At 48.7% G+C, this 26,945-nt stretch overlaps 1 protein-coding gene across 3 annotated transcripts in view; it reads left to right on the forward strand.

The window, feature by feature from the left end:
- Window positions 1–26,945, forward strand: part of YLPM1 (YLP motif containing 1) — a 923,718-nt gene that overhangs the window by 545,629 nt on the left and 351,144 nt on the right. For all 3 annotated transcript variants that reach the window (XR_015299909.1, XM_086937497.1, XM_086937498.1), the window contains exon 13: window positions 8,759–8,935. Coding sequence is in view for 2 of the 3 variants with exons in the window: in XM_086937497.1 (XP_086793623.1) it covers window positions 8,759–8,935 (177 nt within the window). In the remaining variant the exon portion in view is untranslated. The remainder of the gene's footprint in view (window positions 1–8,758; window positions 8,936–26,945) is intronic.

Below are 26,945 nucleotides of genomic sequence, written 5' to 3' on the forward strand. Positions count from 1 at the left end.
CTCAAGAAAAAGGACTCTGCTGGCACTCCCGTCTTGGTGGAACCACTTTCCCCACAGACTCATAATGTTTCGCCCACTTACTCGGATGTGGACGCTGGAGAGGGGGATGATGAGGATGAGTACAGTTATCCTGTCTATACAGACCCTGAGGATACTAATGAACCCTGGGCTGCTGGTGGTGACCCTGGGGATCCTCAATCAGGACAAGACTCACAACTTTTTTCTGCAAAAAGTCCCCTACGGAAGACTCTGCAGCTTTCAATGCCCTCATTGAGCGGGCAGCTAACAATCACAACGTCCAGCTCCATGCTGACCCTGTGGATGTCGATTTTTCTTTTTGATACCTTCTCAGTATCAGAAAAACTGTTAAGACTCTGCCTATGCTGAAAGGTGTTTTAAAGCATGCTGCTGAGATCTTTAAAGAACCTACCAGGGCGAGGGTGATAAACCCTAGGATTGAGAAGAAATACAAGTCAGCACCTACTGATCCTACCTACATCAAAGGACAGTTGCCTCTGGACTCCCTTGTTGTCTCAAATGCCCAGAAGAGGGCTAATTCTCAGACTACGGGTGATGCTCCTCCCCCAGACAAAGAATCCAAGGCCTTTGAGGCATCGGGGAAGAGGGTAGCAGCACAGGCAGCCAACATCTGGCGTATTTCTAACACACAAGCGCTTCTGCCGCGCTATGACAGGGCACACTACGACACACTGGAGACCCTGTTGCAGCACCTGCCTGATGAATACAAGGAGGCGGCTGAAATGCTGATTCAGGAAGGGAAGCTGATCTGTAACGCTTCAATTAAGTGCACTCTGGACACGGCTGATACCGCTGCCAGAGCTATAAACACTAGTGTTATGCTACGGCGACATGCCTGGCTGAGAATCTCTGGATTTAAGCCAGAAATCCAAACCACCATCCTTAACCAAACAGTAAACCCAGATCACCTGTTTGGCCCGGAGGTCGACACCACCCTAGAAAAGATAAAAAAGGACACGGAGACTGCGAAATCCATGGGTGCCTTACAGTCCCAGCAGTTTCGGGGTGGGTCTATTCGTCGCTCAAGCACTAGAGGCGTTTCCAGGGGCCAGCTCTCCGAGTCCACGCAGTACTACAAGGGCAACACTCAGACCACATGCACCAACAAGAGTCGAGGTGGATATCGTGGTAACAGCGCCAAGGGCAGAGGTCGTGGAAACAGCTCCAGATCTTCTGCCACCAGCAAACAGTGACGCCTTGTCACTGCCCCCCGACCATACAACACCGGTCGGGGGGAGACTCCAGCAGTTCCTGCCCGCCTGGAAGTCCATCACCACAGACAGGTGGGTCAGAAAACTTATCCAATACGGTTATTGTCTGGAGTTAACATCCACTCCACCCTACATGCCCCCAAGAAACCGTCCTATGTCAGCCGAGCATTTGCACTTATTGCAGCAGGAAGTCACCGTTATGCTGCAAAAAGGGGCAATAGAGCTCGTTCCTATGCAAGAAAGAGGCACAGGGGTCTACTCCCTGTACTTCTTAATACCAAAGGAGGACGGGTCCCTCAGGCCCATCCTGGACCTCAGGCCACTCAACCGTTACATCCTGTCGGAGCACTTCCATATGCTGACCCTGCAGCAGGTGCTCCCGTTGCTCAATCAGGGGGATTTTCTCGCAACTTTAGACCTAAAGGATGCGTACTTTCACATCCCACTGCACCCTTCACACAGGAAATACCTCCGGTTCACCATACAAAACCAGCACTACCAGTTCAAGGTTTTGCCTTTCGGTGTCACCATGGCACCCAGGGTGTTCACAAAGTGCCTGGCGACAGTGGCGGCGCCTCTCAGGAGACGGAACATCCACGTCTACCCTTATCTGGACGACTGGCTCATCCAGGCAAAGTCAGCCCAGCAGTGTGCCGCCCACATGTCCCACACCATTCACCTCCTGCACGATCTGGTATTCTCACTGAATTACCCAAAATCCCACCTCCAGTCCGCCCACATACGGCAGTATCTGGGTGCGACTATAGACACTCTGGCGGCCACAGCACAGCCGAATTCAGTGAGTCAGCAGCATTTAATTGCTGATACAAAAATTCAGACCTCAACACTCGCTTCTAGCAAGAGTGTTCATGCAGTTGATAGGCATGATGGCCTCCTGCATTTCCATAGTCCCGCACGCGAGACTACATATGCGCCCGCTTCAGGAGTGCTTAGCACGTCAGTGGACTCAAGCTCACGGGCAGTTAAAAGACCTAGTGTTGGTGAGCGGTCGGGCATACAACTCTCTGCATTGGTGGAATCCACGAAACCTTTGCAAGGGCCGACCGTTCCAAGAGCCTGTGCCACAGATCATCCTGACGACGGACGCTTCTCTCCAGGGATGGGGAGATCATGTACTCCATTACACGGTGCAGGGACTACGGACGCAACAGCAACGGAAGAAGCACTCGAGCACGGGCCGGGCTCGGCCGGTGCAGAGTGGTCTGGATTCACGGTTCCTGGCTGGCACCAGGGGTATGGCTGTTGGGGCAGAACCTCTGCTCATGGGAGACCCAGTATGTTAGAGGGTCAAGGCAAGCAGGTCCTCCGGGTTGTCCAAGGTTGCTATCCGCAGGAGTCCCCGGGGTTTAGCACGAGCAGGTTCCAGGGTCGACAGACCGCCAGGGCTGGGGCCAAGTCAGTTGGTGTCGTCCTGTTAGCAGCTGCACGGCAGGTCTTCTTCTTCTTGATCTTCTTTCTTGTTTTCTTATCGGGATCTGAGGAAGGAAGGTTCAGGGTGCCCCTAAATACTAACTTTAGGGGTGTTACAGATAGGGCAAGGGCAGGGACCAATAGGTCCCTGTCCTGGGGTGGGTACACCCCCTAGCCTGCTCCTCTCCTGTAGGAGGGGGGCAGGAGCCTAGCTGTGTTTGGGCAGGGCTCCCCATCTTCAAGATGGCCGGAGCCCGGGGGTCTTCCTTCACCTCGCCTCCACCTGAGCGGTGGGGTTGGCAGAGGCTGGCACACCCCCCTTCCTGACGTAGGGTTTCCCCCAGTCTATCCGCCAGAGTGGGGGCCAGTTGCGGAGTTCAGCAAGTGCCCTGGTGAAGCTCACAAAGGCGGCATGCCTTTGAAGCATCCTCCTGCCCATCCTAGGGGAGTAAACCTAGCACCTCACCCAGGATGTGCATTGTTGCAGGCCGAGGAGAGCGGGGGCTCTCCACCCAGGGGTCCATCAACATGTCTGCTGTGTGGCAACCTAGGCAGCCTCTCAGACCAGACGTGGATTGTAGGTTATGTTTCAGGAGGCATCTCTAAGATGCTCTCTGGTGCATTTTACATTAAATCCCACACTGGCGTCAGTGTGGGTTTAATGTGCTGAGAAGTTTGATATCAAGTTTGTAAGTCTTCAGTGAAGCCATCATGGTGCTGTAGAGTTCGTAAAGACTACCTCCCAGCACCATATACTCTTAATGGAAGCACTGCACTTACAGTGCCCAAGAATGGCCCTGGGTACTGCAGGGGCACAGGCTCATGCACCTGTGCCCACACCACGGGCATAGGGCACCCAGCTAGGAGGTGACTGATGGATGCCAGGGCAGTGAGCTTGTGTGCATGACACACAGTGATGTGTGCTATGCGACTCTTTGTTTAGTTCTGCACCCAGACACTCAGCCTGCAAGGGCAGTGGGTTCTGTGGGCATGGCACACAGGGATGTGTGCCATGTCGACTCTTTGTTTGGGTCTGTACTTAGACACTCAACCTGCAAAGGCAGTATGTGGGTGTCAGGGCACATGGCCCCTATGGGTGGCACAACAAGTGCTGCCGCCCTTAGGGGTCTTCTCTGGTCACCATGCCCTGGGTACCTAGGGTACCATTTACTAGGGGCTGACAGGTGGCCAGTGATGCCAATTGGGTTTTAGTTTCAACACAGTTTTAGTTAGGGAAGGAACACATGTCGTGGGCACCTGGTTGACAGGAGCCTAAGGCACACTCCGTCAAAGCACATCAGCAATTCAGCAAAAAGGGGGGTCATACCAATGCAAGAAAGATGGCACTTTCTCACACCCGCCCATCCTCCCGGTTCTGAAAACTGACTTCTAGGGACAGGGACTCCCTTACAGTGCCCTAGTTATGTGCACCAGTGATCAGTGTCTTTCATGGCTCTGCACTTCTGGCGTGGAAAGTCGTGTCAGAACTGAATTCAGCGCGCTGGGGCGGCATCTAATACACTGCGACATCATCGCGGCGACTACGACGCCTTCGAACGTGGAGTCGACCGACCCACAGGGGTACTGCTACAAAAAAAATCCCCGGAGCCAGTCTGACGCCTGGGGGTAATTCTAAGGTAAGGAATCTATAACTACTAAAGGTTACGTTACCGAAGGTAAGTAGCTTGTTAGTTAATGTCCAGTCAAGACAACACATGGACTGTTTAATTCTCTAACATTTGTTTATTCTATTCTATGTTTGGTGAAGCGCAACAGCTACCCCAGCAATGGGGCGTCCCGGCGCTGAGAGACAAACACACACCTTCCTGGACGGGGGGTGGAGAGATAACCTAGGGGGCAGGGAAGAGAAGGGTCTTGATTGCCTTACGAAAGACAGAGAGAGAATCTATGGAGCGTATACTGAGAGGAAGATCGTTCCAAAGTTTGGGACCGAGAACGCCAAAGGAACGGCCTCCAGTACGGCAGCGCTTTGTTCTGAGTACTTTCAGAAGAAGTTGGTTGGAGGAGCGTAGTTCACGGCCAGGGACATAGGGGCAGGCCAGATTTCGTAGCAGAGGGGGGTTTCCCTGTTTGGCAATTTTAAAGATCGTAATGAGAGCTTTAAATTTGACTCGGTGTTCCACAGGCAGCCAGTGGAGTTTGCAGATGGTGGCTGGCTGAACATCTGCGTGGGAGACCGACTAGTATTCTAGCTGCTGCATTCTGGATTCGTTGGAACCTAGCCGTTTCTGCCTTGCTTGCTCCCAGGAGGAGGACGTTCGCATAGTCAAGGCGTGACAGGATGGTTGCCTGGACAATTAGCTGTCGAACCTTAGGATCAAAGAATCCGAGTATAGGCCTGAGGTTTCTTAGGAGACCTATACAGGTGGCAGCCACCTTTTTAGTGTGAGATTGGAAGCTGAGGTTGGCATCCATCCAGACTCCCAAGTTTTTTACACAGTTTTTAGGGAGTGGGGTGGTGCCAAGGGATGACGGCCACCAGTGCTCGTTCCATAGGCTGGTGTTTCTGCCAAGGGGGAGCACCTCGGTTTTTCCGGCGTTGAGTTGGAGGTAGTTATCCGTCATCCATTGTGCCACTGCTGCCAATCCCTCTCTGAACTTGGATGCCGCGGTGGACGGGCTTTCCGTGAGGGTGACGACCAGCTGGGTGTCGTCGGCGTACGACACCAGCGGGAGCCCCCACTTTTTGGCCACATCCGCAAGCGTCTGGACATACAGGTTGAAGAGGGAGGGGCTCAACGCTGAACCCTGGGGGACTCCTTGTGCTATAGGATGGGACTTTGAAAGAAATGGGGGAGCTGATACCTTAAAGGATCTGTCCTTAAGAAAGGAGTGGAACCAGGCGAGCGCGAGGCCAGACACACCGGCCATCTCCAGACGTTTCAGAAGGATGTCATGGGATACCGTGTCAAAGGCTGCGCTGAGATCTAATAGGACCAGCGCAGCACTTTGGCCGGAGTCTAAAATCGTCCGGAGATGTTCAGTCGTGGCCAATAGGGCAGATTCAGTACTGTGACCCGCTCTAAAGCCATTTTGGGATGGGACCAGGATTCCATTTAGGTCCACATGTCTAGAGAGAATGCCATTGACATGGGCTTCTGCTATTTTAGATATCCAGTGGAGGAGGGATATTGGCCGGAAATCTTCTGGCTTTGATGGGTCCGGGGTGGGTTTTTTGATTATAGGGGATACCCACGCTTGCTTCCAAGCTATGGGTACAGAGGCAGAAGCGAAGGAAAGATTGAGAATATCCATCATGGGGGGTAGGAAGAAGTCAATCGAGTCCAGAAAGTGAGAAGGGCTCATAGGGTCCGCCGGGGAGCCGGATTTCACTTTCTTGCAAAGTTTAATCAGCTCAGTAGCCGTGATGGCAGGGATTTGGGTAAGGGGGGTGCGGGTGGAGGCTGGGTTCTTGCATTCCTCAGAGTGAGGAGAATTCTGCAGAAAAGTTGCGTAGATTTTTTGAACTTTCTCCACAAAGTATGTGGCCAGCTGCTCGCATTGTTCGTTGGATGAAATTTTGGGAGAGGGTGACCTAGGGTTTTGTAGTTCTTTAACAAGTTTAAAGATCACTTTAGATGGATTCGGGTTGGAACTGATTTTCTCAGCATAGAAAGCTGCACGGGTAGTGCTGATGGCTTTGTGATAGGTTTTGAGCTTAGAAAGGTAGTTAGCCCTATCCTGACCGTCAAAGTTTTTCCTCCATTGGCGCTCGGCTCTCTTACAGTCCTTACGCATGGCTTTAAGTGTTTCATCGTACCAGGGATTAGAGGGTGTGAGGCGTCCTTTAGTTAGTTTAGCTGGGATGAGAGTGTCAAGCCCGTCTGTGATCCAGGTGGTGAAAGAGGTATAGGTCGTATCTATATCCTGATTGGCTTCGCAGTGGAATCCTCCTAATGTTTCGTGAAGAGTGGGGATGGAGAGTTTGTGCCAAGGTCTTTTTAAGCGGCGGTTGGATTCAGTAGTGTACTGTTGTCCTGGGGCTGGGACCGTTAGTTTGATGAGGTAGTGGTCCGACCATCCCATCGGGGTGGGGATCTCAGTGACAGCCTCTTGGATATTGGTGAAAACCGGATCTAGGGTATGGCCGGCTATGTGGGTAGGACCATGGATGATGGAGTTAAGCTGCAAAGCCGAGAGGTCTGTGAGGAGGTTCGCAATTGTGTGGTCGTTGGATAGATCAAGGTGCAGGTTAAGGTCGCCCAGAATCGTGAAGTTGGCGGATTTGGTAATGAGTGCCGTAGACGTCTCGAGAAGGGCGTCAGTGAACCTGGAGGCAGGGCCTGGTGGGCGGTAGATGTATAGACCCGACATCGTGAACTGAGGGCTAATGCTAATTTTAAATTGGGCACATTCGCAGTCAGGGAGAGTTTCTTTAGTAAAAGAGCAGATGAGGTGCTTTTTATAAATTACTGCTATGCCGCCGCCTCGAGTTTCGCGGTTTATGGTGGCCAGGTGAAACTCATCTGGGAGCGTCAGGTTAGGGATGGTGGATACGCCGTCTCGTAGCCATGTTTCGCAGAGAAAGAGGATGTCAGGATTTTCATCCAGTAAGAGCGAGTTTACCTCTAGATGGTGTTTAGAGAGGGATCTGACATTAAGCTGGAGTATCGTCAGAGACGGGGTTGTTGTTCTGCCACGGTGTTCCCAGACGCGAGAAGGAATATTGGCGGAGAAATGGCAGCGGTTGCAATGGAGTTGCGAGTGGCCCAGGGTGCCAGTAGCATCGGGACATCTTTGGCTAAGATTCATGGCAAGGAGTTCCTCACTGTCATACCGTATGAGCATGTGGGGCCTGGTTGGACCAGGGGGACTGGCGACTGGCGATGTCGTGGCGATGACTGGCGCGCAAACGGCGCTCCCGCTGCGCTCGTCCGCTGCGCTTCCGGTGACAGCACATGTTGTAGGGGGTAGGAGGGGGCGTGGCCTTCCGGGGGGCCTGGCCTCCGTCCTCGCCGAGATTGGCGTTTTTGCTCAGCTTTTGTTTACCTACGAGACAGCGCTAAATCCGCTGATCGCTATGGTATGATGCAGGTGAGTGCCCTGGCGCTTTGCTAGCGTGTGATGAAAGTTGTTTTTAAAAGTACAAGTTATACAAGTGACACAAGTGAAAAATAATTAGCAGATTTTAAAAAGACTCCCGGCTTCCGCCTCAGGAGTGCGCAATTGTCAGGCTTAGGCGCTCGTGTTTCAGCGCTTAAGTACGCGACAGGGGGGGCGTGGCCTTCCGGGGGGCGTGGCCTCCGTCCTCGCCGAGATTGGCGTTTTTGCTCAGCTTTTGTTTACCTACGAGACAGCGCTAAATCCGCTGCTCGCTATGGTATGATGCAGGTGAGTGCCCTGGCGCTTTGCTAGCGCGTGATGAAAGTTGTTTTTAAAAGTACAAGTTATACTAGTGACACAAGTGAAAAATAATTAGCAGATTTTAAAGACTCCCGGCTTTCGCCTCAGGAGTGCGCAGTTGTCAGCTCAAACCTATTGTTGTCCACACTAGGTAAAGTAATACTATGTAATGTGTGCGGAGTGTATAAATATAGAAAAGGTTTACACTGCCTAATTTAAAACTACACTTACTGGAACAACAGCTTGGCAGTGTCACACTTTTCTAGATTCACATCACACCTTTCCCTGCTCCCTCACTGGTCTCCCAAAGAGAATTGTAGTGTATAATAAATTACACCTTCAAAATCTTATTCTCATATATAACAAACAATAGAATGAAAGATGACCGTTACAAAGTTGGGCATTGTGACTCGCTTTTACTGTTATGCGTAATGTAGTCTTGCCACGGAGTAGTTTATATATTCTCTGTTGGAGCAATCCTGACCACATTTATTTTCCTTATCTTCATTATGGTGTCAAGTTATTCCTGCTACGGAGAGTATTTTGCATGGAACTATTACTAGAAACTATTAACATAAATGAGAATACTATCAGTATGTTACTTATTTTTTTTTAAGTCTCTGAGGCTCACTATTGTATGCAATTGACAGCCACATAGTTGTAGATTTGCAGTAGTGAGTGTAATCAGTGCTCACCTTTTCATAATTTGACAGGTGATGGAATACGAGTATGAGCCGGAGATGGAGGAGACCTATCGTAACAGCATGCTGAAGACCTTCAAAAAAACGTTAGATGATGGGTTTTTCCCTTTTATTATCCTGGATGGAATAAATGACAGAGTGAAACATTTTGAGCAGTTTTGGAGTGCCGCAAAAACAAAAGGCTTTGAGGTAAGACTTGAGTAAAATTGCCTATATGTATTTTTCCAAGTGTACATTGAGATGAAGTCTGCCTAACAAATGCTTCATTAATGCTAGTAGTTGTAGGTGGTGTGCACCAGCACTAAGTTTTGAGGTCCTGGACTTATTTTTCAACTTTAGACTATGATGTAGAAAACAGAGCGAACGTAATGCAAGAGAAAACCAGCATTTGCAATGCAATAGGTCTCGCATTAGGAAAGTTTGAGCTATTGGTATTGTAAATGACGCATTTTTTATTTATGTGTTGGTTTTGAAAATAGCGAAGTTAATAGCTTTGTCATTTACAATGCCAATAGTATTAATTTTCGCAAATGTGACACCTATAGCATTTGTAATGCAATATGTTGTATTTACGTGACTTAGATGTATTGATATTACAAATAACAATGGCTTTTATTTTGTAATAATTTTTTATTTTATTAGCATTTCGAGAAAACATAGTGTATATTCTCTGGTTATATGCGTATCACAACCAGCATACATATATAGAAACCAGTAGGATGCAATTGTTCCAACAACCTACCTGCATGCATGTTCAAGCCATTACATTATTCTGGGTATTCCTAGACTGGTGTGTGTGCAAACCAGAGCAAAAAGAACGGTGAACAAGTGGGTGTGGAGCCTGAAAGTATGGCCCAACCAACCAAGAGAAAAAGCAAGAATACTGGGGGACCAGCTTCTGCACAACAAGCCTCTCAGGACCCCTCTCCTCGGAGAGAGGACTTGGAAACCCTAGAGGGAACTGAGCCCATGGAGCTTGAGCCTTACCAGGTTGGACCCGCTAGGGAAGAGCTGTGCCAGGGTCAGCGAGAGTGCCCCACTCTTGAAAGCCTGAGGCAGCAAGCTGTTTCAGAAGCCCAGGGAGATGTCAGTGGTACCCACAGAGCTTATTGGGAAGAGGGATTACTGTATGATGAGGCAAGAAACCCCAATCCTGGAGCTACTAGGAAGGTGGTAGTGCCACAGAAGTACAGGGAGTTCCTCCTAACTTTAGCTCATGACATCCCCCTAGCTGGGCATCTAGGGCCGACCAAAACTTGAGAAAGATTAGTTAGCCACTTCTACTGGACCCAGATGAACCAAAAAGTGAATGAGTTTGTGAGCTCCTGTGTTACCTGTCAGGCCAGTGGCAAGACGGGTGGCAAACCAAAGGCCCCCCTGATACCACGGGTACCCTTTGAAAGGGTAGGTGTGGACATTGTGGGTCCACTTGAACCTCCCACAGCCTCCGGGAACAAATTCATTCTAGTAGTAGTGGATCATGCTACTAGGTACCCTGAAGCAATTCCCTTTAGGGTTACTACTACAGCTCCCGCAGTTGCCCAAGACCTCCTGGGTGTTTTCACCAGGGTAGGGTTCCCTAAGGAGGTGGTTTCAGACAGAGGTTCCAACTTCATGTCTTCTTACCTGAAACACAGGTGGAAGGAGTGTGGGGTGCAGTGCAAATGTACTACCCCATACCACCCACAAACCAATGGTCTTGTTGAGAGGTTCAACAAGACATTGAAGGGTATGATCATGGGACTCCCTGAAAAACTCAAAAGGAGATGGGCTGTCCTGTTGCCATGCCTGCTTTTCGCTTATAGGGAAGTGCCTCAGAAGGGAGTCAGGTTTTCCCTCTTTGAGCTTCTGTTTGGCCACCCTGTAAGGAGACCTCTTTGTCCTGTGAAAGAGGGTTGGGAGAGGCCTCTCCAAGAACCCAAACAAGCCATTGTGGACTATGTGCTTGTCCTAAGGTCCAGAATGGCTGAGTATATGGACAAGGCATCCAAGAATCTTGAGGCCAACCAGAAGCTGCAGAAGCACTGGTATGACCAAAAAGCTTCCATGGTTGAATTTCAACCTGGGCAACAGGTGTGGGTTTTGGAGCCAGTGGCACCAAGGGCTCTCCAAGACAGATGGAGTGGCCCTTACCCTATCCTGGAGAAAAAAAGTGAGGTCACTTACTTAGTGGACCTAGGCACCAGCAGGACCCCCAAAAGGGTTTTCCATGTGAACTGCCTTGAGCTCTACAATGGCAGGGCTGACCTCACATGCTGATGGTGACTGATGAGGAACAGGAAGCAGAGAGTGAACCTCTCCCTGATCTCCTCTCTTCCAGCCCAAAGGATGGGTCAGTAGATGGAGCAGACTGACCGTTCTTGGCAGCACACCAGCCAAGGGAGACTTACCTGCAGTACGCCACTTCGCTCCTGGGGCCCTGACGCTGTGGTCTCACTGCCCGAGTCCATCGCGGCGGCTGGAGACTACAGCTCCCAGAGGGCTGAGCGACTACTTCCGGCCACTTCCTGCCGTAGCGCGCCAGGAGGCGCTATTTAACCAGGGCAGCTCCTCAGTGGAGCGGGGACCGTTCTTGGCAGCACACCAGCACACCAGCCAAGGGAGACTTACCTGCAGCACGCCACTTCGCTCCTGGGGCCCTGACGCTGTGGTCTCGCCGCCTGAGTCTATTGCGGCGGCTGGAGACTACAGCTCCCAGAGGGCTGAGCGACTACTTCCGACTACTTCCGACCACTTCCTGCCGTAGCGCGCCCGGAGGCGCTATTAAACCAGGGCAGCTCCTCGGTGGAGCGGGGACCGTTCTTGGCAGCACACCAGCACACCAGCCAAGGGAGACTTACCTGCAGCACGCCACTTCGCTCCTGGGGCCCTGACGCTGTGGTCTCGCCGCCTGAGTCCATCGCGGCGGCTGGAGACTACAGCTCGCAGAGGGCTGAGCGACTACTTCCGGTCACTTCCTGCCGTAGCGCGCCCGAAGGCGCTATTGAACCAGGGCAACTCCTCCGCGTCGCGGACGGCGCCGGGCGAAGCCCGGGCAAAGGGCGGGCCCTCTTCGGCCCTCATCGGCAGGAGTAGGCAGGGACAGGGCCAGAAACGCTGCAGGAAATACTTGCGTGACCCATTCTTCAAGTAAGACTTACTGCTTCAAGAATTTGCTACCTGACATTTTGTTTGTATAATAGTGAGTTTGTGTGTATTTTGTAAACATGCCTAAAAAACCTGAGGAAGTCCCGCTAAACACTATTGACAATTACCTTGTCCAGACTGTTAAAAAAATAAACATGCAGAGGAGAGATTCTCTGGGGTTGAGCCAATCCCCAGATTTACGATGTCTGTCCCCTTCCGCATCTACTTTGATTGATGACACCATACTGCAGGAAGATCGCGTGGTCCTAACTAGCGGCCCTATTTCTCAAGGAACAACTGGCACATCTGTTAACGTAGCCCCGACCTCTGAGGTACCCAATGTAGAGGCTGAGGGCGACATTGACATTGACGCTGAACAGGAGAAACAGACTTGCTTCTCATCTGACGAGCAGTCGCCTATAGGGCATGCCGCCAGGTCAAGACGACTATGCACCAAAAATCCACCAAAGCGGGGCGGGCTATGATCAGGGACAAGATGGAAGAGGGCTATTACCCCAAAGTCTAAGCAAGTGAATAGTGTTGAGGATAAATCAAATCACACATTTGAGGATGCTTTTTTTGAAAAAATTGCTGATTTTCTTGAGTTAAAAATCAAAGCTATTATTAAACCTCTAATATCAAAAATTGGCAAACTGCAAGCGGAGGTCAAGAAGTTGGGTGGACTCCATACTATGGTTGCAGGTGGGGTAGAAAATATAACTACGCTAGTTACAAATTTGAGTAATAATACAGGGGGAAATGTTGTTAGAGAGGTTGTAGGTGAAGGCGTAGGAAACCAGTTGCCTGAGGAGAATTCACCACCTTATCCACCAACATTGACTGTTAACAGTGAGGGTCCTTTATCAGTTAACATTCCAACAGACAGAATCCCTTCGGTCAATATCCCCCCAGTACAAGTTCACTCAACGGACCCCCTACAATTCATAGTTGAAGCCACACCTGTGGTTTCAGTTCTAGCAAATGTCCCTCCTCTGGAAGGGGGAACAGCGGAAAGCCCCACTTCTCTCACAAGCAAGGCCTTACACTGGTTAACCAGTAACATGCGGCTAGCACCAGGGGGAAAGCACTATCTGGCAAGTGTAATCAAGTCAGCAACTAGGGTCCCCTGGTTGGGAAATCGCCCGAAAAAGTTTAAAGGGGACTGTGTGGCAGTGAGTTTTTCAAGTCAAGACGTCCTTCCCAACATTCTTGCTAACTTATTCCCTCCCCAACGCAGACGGGGTACTGTTGTTCCCTTAACCTTAAAGTTTTTCTATGGTGAACAGCAGAATGTTACCTATCCAAGGACCCCTGCGCCAGAGTGGGACAGCAATTGGGATTCGAATGTCAGATGGGGCCAGGACCCAAGGTATAATGTAGCAGCCCACCATTTTCATTTAGCACAGCATAATCCTGTTGCACAACCCCTTAAACTATTCAATCGCTATGCCCCGTTATCTTTCATGGACCAAAACGATTGACTCTCCCTTAGACAAGACAGTAATGGTGAGGGTCTTCAGCCTGCTCTCAGTTCACCAGTGCGGAACGTTGCAGGTATTAGGGTCTGCAGAATTATGAGCTGGAATATCGCTGGTCTCAGAGCCAAATATAACGATAAAAATTGGCTGGACATAATTAGATCCTACGATGTCCTTGCCTTTCAAGAAACCTGGGAAACGTCAGACAGACTGGCTCTGGACGGCTTTTCCCACTTTACTGTACCTGCAGATCCTAGTAAAGCAGGAAGGGCAAAGGGGGGCTTGGCTATATACATCTCACTAGATATTCAAGGAAAGCCAAGACATATTAAATCTAACTTAAAAAACTGTTTAGCGGTTGAACTAACTACACCAAACTCTTACCCCATATTATTAGTTAATTTTTATAATTCCCCCGTCAGTCAAACCCCAAACGAGCATTTGGTAACTCTAGAGGAATTCCTGTCTACCCACAGTGAGAATAGTGCCCATGGGTATGAGGTGATCCTTATGGGTGACTTTAACATCCACCCATGCCATGCGGATTGCCAAGTGGAATACGAGGAATCTTCCCCCTAGTCCTCCCCACCGCATTTCGAACACACATCACGCGGAGAGGCTTTGGAATTGCTCTTAGCTACTTTTAATCTTTACGAATCATGTAGTTGCCCCACAGGCCCGAGGTTACCAACATATGTGGGCAATGACACAGGCACAATTATAGATTATATTTTTTTATCTTCTAGTATTCTGCCTGAAGCTATTAACTATAAGGTAGAAACTACAGTTTTTAGCGATCATAACCCTGTGATTCTAGAGACCATATCACAGGGAGTCTTGGGGGAAAAGGGAGATTGATGCTTTATGTGTGACAGAATTAGTCCCCAGAGATCAGAATCGTAGACTGAAATGGGATCAAGTAACCCCAATCACCTTTTTACGGGAAACTCTGGCAAAAGTTGGGGGGGAGGTTGCCATTTGTTTGGATAATAAGAATTCTGGTTCCACCATGATAGAGGCTTTCAATGTTATCTGCCGTCAGGTCAATTTAGACCTGACGGTAAAGACAAAGCCTAATAGGCTCAGGGGTCCCAAATTATTTGACTCAAATTGCTCCAAGGCTCACTCAATCCTCCTAAAGGCTCTAAAAAACAAACATAGAGATAAAGAGCAGATAGCATCACTGAGGAAACAATACAGTTATGCTATCAGGGTGAGGAAATCCGAGATTAAAAAGGAGGCCTGGAATGATTTATTATTGCCTGATATACAGAGAGATAGCGCCAAATTCTGGGCAATAATAAACCACCCATACTTCGCGGGACTAGAGAATCAGAGAGCAGATTGCATTATACCAGACGAACAGTGGGTGACACATTTCAGTAACATCTATAGCTGTACTGATACCACTCCAGACTGAGATGCCATTGACACAAGCAGTAACTACCATCTCTCCTTTTAGTTTAGAGGAGGTGAAAAAAGCAATTAATGACACACTCTATAAAAAGGCACCGGGCCCGATGGGGTCCCCGCAGATTTCTTCAAGAGTGCCCCTGAACTAAGTACCAAGATTCTCACAAACATTTTTAATGCTACAAGGGATCTCATTTTTCCTACTAGTTGGGCCAAGTCCACGATAGTACCGATCTTTAAAAAAGGACAGAGGACAGATCTGGCCTGTTATAGGCCAATCTCTCTCATTGATTCCAGTGTTAAAATCTTGGGAAGAGTCCTTTTAGGTAGACTGACTCAGCTTTTAGAAGGGAAGGGTGTCCTATCAAACGCACAATACGGTTTTAGAGCCAAAAGAGGAACCTTAGACCAGTGCCTAAACCTAGAACTGATCATAAATAAATACGTAATCGCCAAGGGGGGCTCTCTGTACATGGCCTTTATGGACCTCCTCAGCCTTTGACCTGGTCAACAGGGCTAAGCTGTGGAGGGTCCTTTCGACCATGGGCATTGACCCCCCCTCTGGTTGGATACCTGGCTGAGCTACATAGAGACCTCATGACCTCGGTCAGAGTGACTAGGGAAGGGAGATGCACTTGCCACTTTAAGTCAGAGAGGCAAGGGTGTATCCTTGCCCCCCTCCTCTTTACTCTCTACATAAACGATCTTGAGGTAGTCTTGGCAGCATCCCACACCGATATTCCGCTTGCAGGTGAGACAAAGATACCTGTCCTCCTGTACGCAGACGACGCAGTTCTTTTGGCACGCTCCGGAGTGGCACTAAATAAACTCCTTTCATCTTTTGGGGATTTCATGACCTCGTTGGACATGAAAACCAATACAGAGAAATCTCACGTAATGATTGCAGGAACTGCAGGCAGGAAAAGAAAGTCGAAAACATTTTTTTGTGCTGGGAAAGAGGTCAGGAGAGTCATCTTTTCCATATTTAGGGGTGACCTTCGATGAAAAGGGCACTTGGGGCCCCCAGCATTCCGTTAAAAGCAACGCTGTTGCTAGAGCGGCAGCAGGGTTGCTTGGTTTTGCTAAAAAACTAGGAGCCCGTCCCATGGAAAGCATTATTAAGGTCTATAAAGCAAAATGTTTGTCTATTGCCCAGTACGGCTCTGTTATTTGGGGGTACACTAATCATGACAAAATCCAGAAAGTAGAAAACAAATTTCTGAGAACCCTGCTTTCTGTCCCCCAATCGACTTCCACCTATGCATTACACACAGAGCTAGGATTGGGCTATATAACGGACATTTTAAAACTAGCCCCAGTTATTGGATGGATGAAAACTTGGCTTAACCAGGAGCTTACATTAAATCATATTATCTTAAAAGATTGTTTAGCCCTGGGTAGAGCCCAAAACATCCCGTGGGTAAAATATGTACAAATGCAGCTAATTTTAGCCGGCCGACCAGAGCTTTTCTCATCTCCAGATTTGATAAGGCAGGAAGATCTTAAAATAGTAAAAAATACCCTGACAAATTCATATGTTATGGAGAGAGAAGCCATGGAGCTAAAAAAAAAACCATGGTTAGGAAACACTGTTTGTTGACATCTGTCCCTGGAATGGAACCATACCTTTTCCTGGTAACTAAACGATACCATAGTTTCCTTCTAACGAGATTCCGTTTTGACTTGATCCACTTCATTCTGGGCAATTTTAAAATATGGAATAGACCCGATAATGCTGAACCATGTGATTGTGATCACTTTTCCACCCAGGACACGAATCACTTTACCATGTTCTGCGGCCATTATACTGAGATTAGAAAAAGATATTTGCTTCCAATTTTGCGCAATCTAGGTTTTATTCAGGTAAAACCAGCCCTGATGTTCCTGCAACTCCTTCCCAATGTAAGAGTAGCCTTTCATGTTGCTAGTTTTTTAGTTGCAGGAGCACGTATAAATAAGCACCGCACAAGAATTAGGCACCTTACTCCTGAATATTGATTCCCCTTTTTTATTTCACTGATCTTAAACGCCCTTTCTTTTAAAAGTCTCTTCTTAATATTCTTAACATTTTCGTATGACTTATTGTGTACATTGCAATTTTAGAGTTTTTTAAACATTGATTGTCTGTTAAAATTATGTATTAACTTGTGTTCTGATGAAATGTTGCTATGTAATAATGCTTGTTCTTTTATGATTTTTAATAATCGAATAAAGATAATTTACTGACTGCAAGCAAGTCTTACAGCAGGTTGCTAGCATTTTTTTCCCTTGACCCCTGGTCTGACCAGCTGGTGTACCCATGATGTGGACACTGGTGACAGTAACCCTGTCAAAAACAAAATCTATCGACAATCAGACCAGGTCAAAGAAAGCATCAAAGCTGAAGTCAGCAAGAAGCTGGAACTAGGGGTGATTGAGCCCTCTGAGAATCCTTGGGCTATCCCAGTGGTTCTGTTCCCCAAACCTCATCAACAGGGTGAAAATAGAGAGATGAGGTTCTGTGTGGACTATAGAGGACTCAACTCTGTCACCAAGACAGACGCCCACCCCATTCCAAGAGCAGATGAGTTGATAGTCAAACTAGGGGAAGCCAAATTACTCAGTACATTTGACTTGACTGCAGGGTACTGGCAGATTGGCATGACCCCAGGAGCCAAACAGAAAACAGCATTCTCCACCCCTGTAATGTCTTTTGGGTTAAAGAATGCCCCTGCCACCTTCCAGCGGTTGGTGAACCAAGTCCTGACTGGACTGGAGACCTTTAGTGCAGCTTATCTTGATGATATTGCTATCTTTAGCTCCACCTTTCAGGATCACCTGATCCACCTGGGGAAGGTGCTACAAGCCCTGCAATCTGCAGGACTGATTATCAAGGCATCCAAATGTCACATAGGGCAGGGCACTGTTGTGTACTTGGGCTGCCTGGTTGGTGGAGGCCAGGTCCAACCCTTACAACCCAAGATCCAGAGCATCCTGGACTTGGCAGCTCCAATCACCCATACCCAAGTCAGGGCATTCTTTGGCTTGGCTGGGTATTACAGGAAGTTTGTGAAGGGATATGGGTCAATTGTGACTCCCCTCACAGAACTCAGATCCAATAAAATGCCCAAGAAAGTAAACTGGACTGTTAGCTACCAAAAGGCTTTTGACACCCTGAAAGTTGCAATGTGCTCAACACCCATTCTAAAAGCACCATACTACTCCAAGCAGTTCATACTGCAGACTGATGCCTCAGAGCTGGGGATAGGAGCAGTCCTCTCCCAGATCAATGAGGAAGGCCAAGACCAGCCTGTTGCTTTTATACGCAGGAGGCTACTCCCCAGAGAGCAGTGTTTGAGTGCCATTGAGAGGGAGGCCTTTGCTGTGGTTTGATCCCTAAAGAAGTTGAGGCCCTACTTGTTTGGAACTCACTTCCTGGTTCAAAGTGACCACAGACCTCTCAGATGGCTAATGCAGATGAAAGGGGAAAATCCACAACTATTGAGATGGTCCATCTCCCTACAGGGAATGGACTTTGAAGTGGAACACTGACCAGGGACTGCCCATGCTAATGCAGATGGACTCTACAGGTTCTTCCACTTAGACAATAAAGACGCCCTAGAGCAAGGTTAGTCTCATCACCTTTCATGTGGGGGGGGGGGGGGTGTTGTGTGAGAAAGTGCCATCTTTCTTGCATGGGTATGTCTCCATTTTTTTCTGATTGCTGATATGCTTTGACTTAGTGTGGCCTGTGTTCCTTCCCTAAAACGATGTTGAAACTAAAACCCAATTGGCATCTCTGGCCACCTGTCAGCCCCTAGTAAATATTACCCTAGGTACCCAGGGCATGGTCACCAGGGAAGACTACTGGGGGCTGCAGCACTTATTGTGCCACCCTCAGGGGCCCTGTACCCCGACACCCACACACTGCCTTTGCAGGCTGAGTGTCTAAGTACAGACCCAAACAAAGAGTCGACATGGCACACATCCCTGTGTGTCATGCCCACAGAACCCACTGCCCTGGCATACTTCAGTCACACCTCTAGCTTTGTACCCTATGCCAGAGGTGTGGGCACCGGTGCATGAGCCCTGTGCCCCTAAAGCACCCAGGGCCATTCCTGAGCACTGTAAGTGCAGTGATGCCATTAAGAGTATATGGTGCTGGGAGGTCGTAATCACGAACTCCACAGCACCATAATGGCTACACTGAAGACTGAAAAGTTTGGTACCAAACTTCTCAGCACGTTAAACCCGCACTGATGCCAGTGTGGGATTTAATGTAAAATGCACCAGAGGGCATCTTAGAGATCCCCCCTGAAAACCTAACCTACAATCCACATCTGGGCTGAGTGACTGCAGAGGCTGCCACACAGCAGACATGTTGCTGGACCCCTGGGTAGGAGAGCCCCCGCTCTCCTGGGCCTGCAACAATGCACATCCTGGGCGAGGTGCTAGGTCTCGTCCCCCAGGATGGGCAGGGGAAACCTCAAAGGCATTCCACCTCTGTGAGCTTCCCTACACCATTTGCTGTACCCAGCAACTGGCCCCTACCAGTCCTGACCCCCACTCTGGCGGGAAGACTGGCGGGAAAAACTACGTCAGGAAGGGGGGGTGCCAGCCTGTACCAACTCCACCCCTCAGGTGGGGGAGATGAGGTGAAGCACGACCCCGGGCTCCGGCCATCTTGAAGATGGGGAGCCCTGCCCAATCACAGCTAGGCTCCTGCCCCCCTCTCACAGGAGAGGAGCAGGCTAGGGGGGTGTACCCACCCCAGGACAGGGACCTATTGGTCCATGCTCTTGCCCTACCTGTAACGCCCCTAAATTGAGTATTTAGGAGCTCCCTGAAACTTCCTTCATCAGATCCCGATAGAAAAAAGAAGAAAGAAGATCAAGAAGAAGACCCGCCGTGCAGCTGCTAACAGGACGACCACAACTGACTTTGCCCCAGACTTACCGGCCTGTCGATTCCTGGAACCTGCTCCTGCCTAATCACGGGGACTCCTGTGGACAGCAACTTTGGGACACCCAGAGGACCTGCCTGCTTTTGACAATTTTAAAGACTGGGACTCCCATCAGCAGAGGCTCTGCTGTAACTACCCCCCTGGTGCCAGCCAGGAAGCTCCGGACCAGCACACCCTGCACCCGCTGACCCCGGCCAGTGTCCAAGTGAACCAAGACCACAAGGACGTCCCCCCGGTGACTGGGACCCGAAGTCCAGTGCCAAAGACTCACCTCGACGAACCAGACGGCGCCTGCAGACTCAGAACCAAGGGCCACCCCAACCGCGACCAGCCGAGTGTAAGCTTTTCTGACACCCAAAGACACCCCTACACCCGGCGCCCTACAGCCCCCTGTGCCTCCCTTGGGGGTACCTACCTGTGCTCCAAGATCCCAACTTACCTTGAAGTGCTGGTCCCGGCTGCAGAGTCTCCGTCCCCGAGCATGCAGCCTTTGTTCCCTTTTGACCTTTCCGTTGGATAACATTGAGCGCCCGGCGGCTCAAAAGCACCCTGCACCCCGCCGCCCGAGTGCCGCTGGCTGTGCCACCTTTGCCCTATCCTACTTCCCCCTTTACACTGAGCAAGTGACCAGGAGCCCAGCTCCCACAGCCACGTGGCCTGCTAACCAGCAGCCACCAACCGGAGGCCCCCTTTGCCTCTTTGGATAACATTGGGCCTAACTACCTCTGCACCCGGCCACCCCTGTGCCGATGGGGGTGAACTAACTGTATTTACCTGACACTGTGGGACCCCTGAGTCTATGCCCAGAACCCTGATTTCACCAGCCAAGTACACACTTGGAAACCGATAACTCAAATCAAAAATAGCTTTATTCGATTTCAATTATAGAAGATCACAAAAGCACGAGTAAATTTACATTTAAAAAAAAATTACAGATACATTATCATCAAAAGGTTAAAATTCATTTGGGACATGGCAATGTGGAATTTGGAGTGTCGGTAAAGAGGGAAAAGATTCGATAAGAATGCAATGAAATTAATTTAAACAATCTGGCGCTAGTCTACTATATTATAAATAATTGAATCAGGTCATTGATAGTCCACAGCCATTTCATCTTCTAGGATCATCATTCATTTAAAGCAATGCAATGCCAGTCTTCCGCATTATAAACGATTGGGTCAATTAATTGATAGTCTATGTCTAATTATGGTTTTTAAAAACATTGACACTAAATACATAGTCGTTTCATCTTCTAGCATTTGCCTTCTCACAAGAGCCGGTCTACCTTGTCTCATACCCCACTTTCTCAGCAAGAGGATTAAATATTTTCTCCTGGGCAAAGTATAAAATTTGCAGAACAAAATGCAATGTAACATCGATTGTTCAGAAATATAATCACAAGGACACAGGATCAAGTTTCTAGACCAAGAGTCAACATCGGAAAACGTAAGTAGTTTAAAGAAACTTCCTCCTCAATCGAGTCAACAACATGCGGGAGAAGCTACTTTGGACAGAAATCAAATATTGCTGAAAATCCTGACCTTGTAGGATCAGTTGATTCTCCAGGACGGAGGTCTTGCTCTCTAGTAGCCAACGTTTTTTCTCCAAGAAAAGGAGACCGGTTTCTTTCAGCTTTTTTCTTGATATTGTCGCTAGACAGATCGGAGAATCAAAGTATTCAGGGTGACCAATGTCTCTCAGGAAGCTCTTTATATATGTCATCCAATTTATTTTAAGAGCCCCCTGTAGTTTCCGGCAATCCATAATTATATCCCTATTGAGTCCAGCCTCCTCAGAGGTCCATACCTTGTGCCACAACAGAATAGGGCTAACCTTGATGAGGTCCGAGATGTAAACTAGACCAAATTTCTTGTGGCACACGTATGTGGAAGTTGACCTCGGGACTGCTAATAGGTACCTGAGGAAAGCGTTCTCACATAGTTGGATCTCGTGAGTGTCCGCTATCCCCCAGATTCCTGCACCCTATGTTACGGTGGACACACATTTTGATTTATATATGTTCACCCGGACCCCCCCTGCCCCCCAATTTATTAGCGAAGTTTCTCAGCGCTCCAATAGCACGCGAGAAAGCCAATTTCCTAGTAGAAGCAGCTGATGACCAGTCCCCTTCTTATTAAAATGTATGCCCAAATAGGAAAATGTGTTGGTTGTCTCTATCTTAGTGTTTGATAGGAAGATTTTACACACAGGGTTCCTCTTAGTGGTACAACACATACTGTAAGTCTTAGAAATGTTAATTTTTAGACCTTTAGCATTCATATAGTTTGAGAAGCTAGTAAGCAATCTCTGTAGGCCAACTTGAGTCATGGACATAATTGCCGCGTCATCCGCTTATAATAAACCGATAACTGACTTACCTGCCATTTGGTAACATTGACTGGTTTGACTCGAAAAATCTTTTAAGTGTGAAGTTTTGGAAACTAAAAATATTCATATAAAATCGCCCGAATTCCGAACTCTGCAGTACTCACCTGTTATCAGGGGAGAAGCCAGTACTGTACTTGTAGCCCAGTACTGAACCGCAAAAGTAATCCTTACCGGGTTACTAGTAATCTACATTTTCTCCATAGGAATCCATTGTCTGCTTTTCTATGAAATTTCTACTGTCTACTTTTGAAAACTTGAAATATTCTTTAAAAATCATACGAAATACTGAAACGCAATTACTTACCTTTTTTAAGTTGAGACCCCGGTACTGGACCCAGGAGCCTGGTACTGAATTACAAAAGTAATGAGATTATACTTTACATGCAACCTGAATTTTCTCCCATTGGATAACATTGCCAGATTTTCATTGAAAAGTTTCTAAGTGTGTGAACCCTTTTGCTGACTTAGTGTGTACAACAAATGCTATACACTGTCCCCTGGTACTGCCTTACTGCTCGACCAAGCTACCACTTTTGAGAGTAAGGTCAGCCCTGACTTTACCCTCTTATACCTCTCGGGTTTGTGGACTCTATACACACTATACCTTATTCTGGTCCAGTATATATACAGCCACTTTCTCACAGTTTCTACACCGTGGGTGCCATACTGGAAAGGGAGACTTCCACTTGACAATTCTACGATTTTTACTAACACCCTCTTATTTTAATTCGAATTAATTTACCAGTATTGCTTCTTTGTGGGGGAGCCTGTGAGGGAATTGGGGGTTGCTGGACCCTAGTTTCTGAGCACCATTTCTAGTTTCCCAACCTGTTTTGCTTCCCGCTATAAAGTGCTAATTGGCCACGCCCACCCTTGCATGGAGGTGGATTTCAACAAAACTAGAGTTCGTCTGCACTGCTGGTGTGCCGAAGGAGCATATTAAAAAAGCCCATCTATGCCTGTTAGCGTTTGAACCGCGCTCTGACCCTGCCCTCCTGCTAGTCATACAGCAGACCGGGCTTCTATCAAATATTCTATCTCTGACCTACACACTCGTAACATGAATGAAAAGAAGTCCAAATGTCTTTGCCTTGATTTTAGCTCGCCGTCTAGCACCCCTCAAACTTTCTGCCAGGTATGCCACTCATTTGCACAAGTTGCTTTTGTGTACTGCTAGTAATAATTGTCTGTGAGCACATCAATGGAACTAATAGACCTCTACACTGTGCGCTCCTAAATGTCAGATCACTCGTAAAACATAGCGTACAATGTGCCAGGTTTCTAGAAAATCAGCAGTTAGTTCTAGCTTTTGTAGGAAGGTGGATATCGGACTATGGTTGCCCCCAACTTTTTTGCCTGGTGTTTTGCTGGTTTTTCGACTTAGTTGACCTGGGGCCCTGCTATTCAGGACCCCAGGCCCACTGCTCTCTCTGTAAAATGGATTCCATGTACTCTAGGTACATATCTAATTGGATACTGAGTCACCTTATCAGTCCCTGTACAGTGTACCTTAGGTACCCAGGGCATAGGTGCACCCAGGGCCTACCAGGGGCTGCAGCATGTATTATGCCACCCCTGGCTGGCCAACCAAATCTGACACAACTGGCTGATCAATCAGGTGGGGCAAGGTGGTGTAATCACCCTTTGCTTTAGATATAGTATCCCTATATCTAACCCTAAAATGGACACATATCCTCCTATCAGTCACTCCTATGGCAGGCCTTATCAATCCTGAAGGCAGAGTGCTTGGAATTATGTGACATGGTGCTCCAGCATGAGCTGAGCCTGTCTGCATCTTTCGGAACCAAGTCCTTTAGCTGTTTACATGATAACGCTATACCATATACTCTTAAGTGCATTATAATCCTCGCGGTTATTGCCAACTTTGGTATAACACTATCAAAACATGTCGAGTAAGGTGTCATACGAATTGGAATACTACCCCCTCGCCAATTCTGGCGACGGGGGTAGCATTCCACCCTTCTAGAGGGACACGACATGTATGTAACTGTGAACCCCGGTTAAAGTTAACTCGAGCCTCAACATCACAAAATGGATGCTGCCACCACAGACACAAGTCTGACCTCCTGCTGCTGGGAGTCCTTCCAGCGAGGGAGGCTTGGACAAAGGGTTTCCTGCCTTGGGAGGTGCTAGCACCACCCCAGACAGGATTTTGTGTATTAGGTAGGACAGGGCTTAAAGGAATGAGACATGCCTGGGGCACACAAGGTGTCCCTGTGCATACTCCGGTCTAAACCAGTTCCTGGGGCACTCCAGCCCCAAAGCTGGCGCAAGACCGGACAAAGGATAGGCGGTGTAACCACCCCCCTTCCTGGTCCCACCCAGAGGAGGGACCTAGTCGTAGTACAGCCCCCTTTAGCCGGATGAAGGTAGGAGCTGGTCCAATTCCAAATTAGATTATCCTGAACAACTTTACAAGAAGAAACTCTGGACTTCGACGTTCTGCTCCACAGAAGAAATCTCCCTTGTGGGCAAGGAGTGTCCACCCTGCACAAGCAGGCACCATCAGCGTCCAGCGGCTTCCCTTTGTCGTCTTCCTTCCCGGATCCAGACTTCAGAGCCCGACGAGACCCGGATTAACAGACCTCTCTGACCTCTACCTACATCTGCAGCACAGCTGAGATCCGTGGGTGCGACGAGACACGTGGGACCGGCCATCTTGAAAGAAGCAGCACTTCGCTCCAGCACGACTTCAGAGGTATCCTCGTCCAAGTGCTTTGGGGACCGAGAAGCCCCGACCCCGAGCAGCTCCTGCACCGAAGACGAGCCCTCTAGCATCCACGAGATCTGCGTGGGGCCCTTCTGCCTGTTTGCTGCTCGACGCGTTGTCTGGTCACTTGCCGGCTGGCTGGTGACCTCCTAGACGACGAAACCCGAAATCTTCACTGCTGGTCTGGTTGCTCCAGACTGGCCATTGCTCCCTTCCAAAAGAGGAGCACCCCGGACCCTCCTGGTCCACTCCAGACGCCGTTTCCACTCACCGCGTGGGTTGCCTTTGCCAAGGTCTGTTGAATCCGAAGCCGACACCGCCGACCGCAAGAGCCTGCGTGGGACAGCTTGTGCCTCCATCCTGGTCATCGAAGACACCACCTGGTCCACGTGGCTGCAGAGACAAGCGTCCACCTTCACCTCATCGCGACAACGACATCTGGTTCCATTCCTGGTTCCACTCCAGTCACTGGCTAGTGACTTTGAACATTGTCTACTCTGCTTTCAGGTTCTTCTCTTCACTGATCCACCCTTGGATCACACCGGACATCTTCCTCTGACCGCCTGCAGCATCTTTTCCTCCAGGTTCCATAGACTTCAACGCCGGAACCCGACACGACTTGGCACCTATGCACCCGCGGCCCGTGGGTGAGGTAACACGAGCATTTCGGTGCTCACTGGTAGCTTGACTCTCCTAGTGTCCAGTTCCACAGTCATTTTAGTCCTATCTAGTCAGGGACGTCCGTACTCACCTTTTTTCTTAAAACTGTACTGTCCATAGACGTTTGTACACATCTCGCGTGTGAGTTCACACTCTGCACACGCGTTCCGTGGGCCTCCTATTACCTACCTCAAGTTAGTATAGCGTGGTCCCAGCGATCCTACAGCCTCTGGACAGCTCCATTCCTATTATTGACTTTCACATTCCACTTACTTAGTATATGGTTTGTTGTGCCCCTAGGGCACCATTGTAAATCGTGCAACTTAAACGTATTTTTCCTAAGAGTTTGTCATGTGCTTTGCCCTCTGACCTCATAAAAAGTTCAGAGGTGTATGTTAGTTAATAAATAACTGTTTATTTTCATAACTACCTGTGTGGTGTCCTTTTCATTTGGTATTCAAAGGTTATATGTGGTAAAACAGCTGGCCTCACATGCCATAAAGAGTTTAGCCTAAAGACTGCTTTGTCCATGCTACCACTAGGATAGCTGGTCTATAAGGTTGACTTACAACCAATCACCATAAGGGTTGTTTGGACTGATACAAGGTGATCACTAGAACTAGTGAACATCATATATCAGGCCAACTTCTCACAGCGTTCGTTACAGAACACTGGACTGACTGTCACTCCCACATTTAATTGAGGCCATCCCTCCTGGTTTTGCAAGCTATTCACTATACAGGCCTCTTAAGAGGGGGAAGCCTAGCAATTTTCTACTGTGACTAGTTTGTAGTCTTTTTTTAATAAGGTTCCTTTGGATGCCTGTGAAGCTCTTCATTTTCAGTTTGAATTATTTATGCAATTCTATTTTAAAGGTACCTTATGTTCGAGGCATGTGGGCTGCTGAATTCATATCTTGTGCATAGATTGCCGCCTAGTTTTGGGTCCAGATGATTGCACTTGTTGTTCTGGAGGAGGCTTTGAAGTATCACAAGATAGGTGACTCCTCCTCTGGACTACAGTGCACCTGGGCATCCTCTCCATCCTCAGATTGTTTTTTTCCGCCATTGGATTCGGATGCAAACTCCTATACTCCAACTTTGGAAATCAAAAACAAACTTTTCTAAAGGCCAAAAGGCCTTCTATTCGACGGTATTGTTCTCGTTCGGTACCTCTCTACTCGATCCAGCCTTCCATCTCCAAGCGGTCGTCGACGCAGGGCGTTGGGCCTTTTTTGACGCCACGTGAGTCGACCAGCGATGGAAAGAAGCCCGTTTAAAAGGTGCCCGCAATGCCACTCCAAGTTCCCTCATATGGATAAGCACTCAGTATGCAACAAGTGCCTTTCCCCAGACCATAAAGAGGAAAGCTGTCCGGCCTGTGCACAGTTTCGATCCAAAAAAACTAATCCGAACCGGCGTGCCGCCAGGCAAGAAATGCAGCGACAGGCACCAAACCCTG

Source organism: Lissotriton vulgaris, chromosome 9 (assembly GCF_964263255.1).
Source record: "Lissotriton vulgaris chromosome 9, aLisVul1.2, whole genome shotgun sequence".
Lineage (NCBI taxonomy): Eukaryota > Metazoa > Chordata > Amphibia > Caudata > Salamandridae > Lissotriton > Lissotriton vulgaris.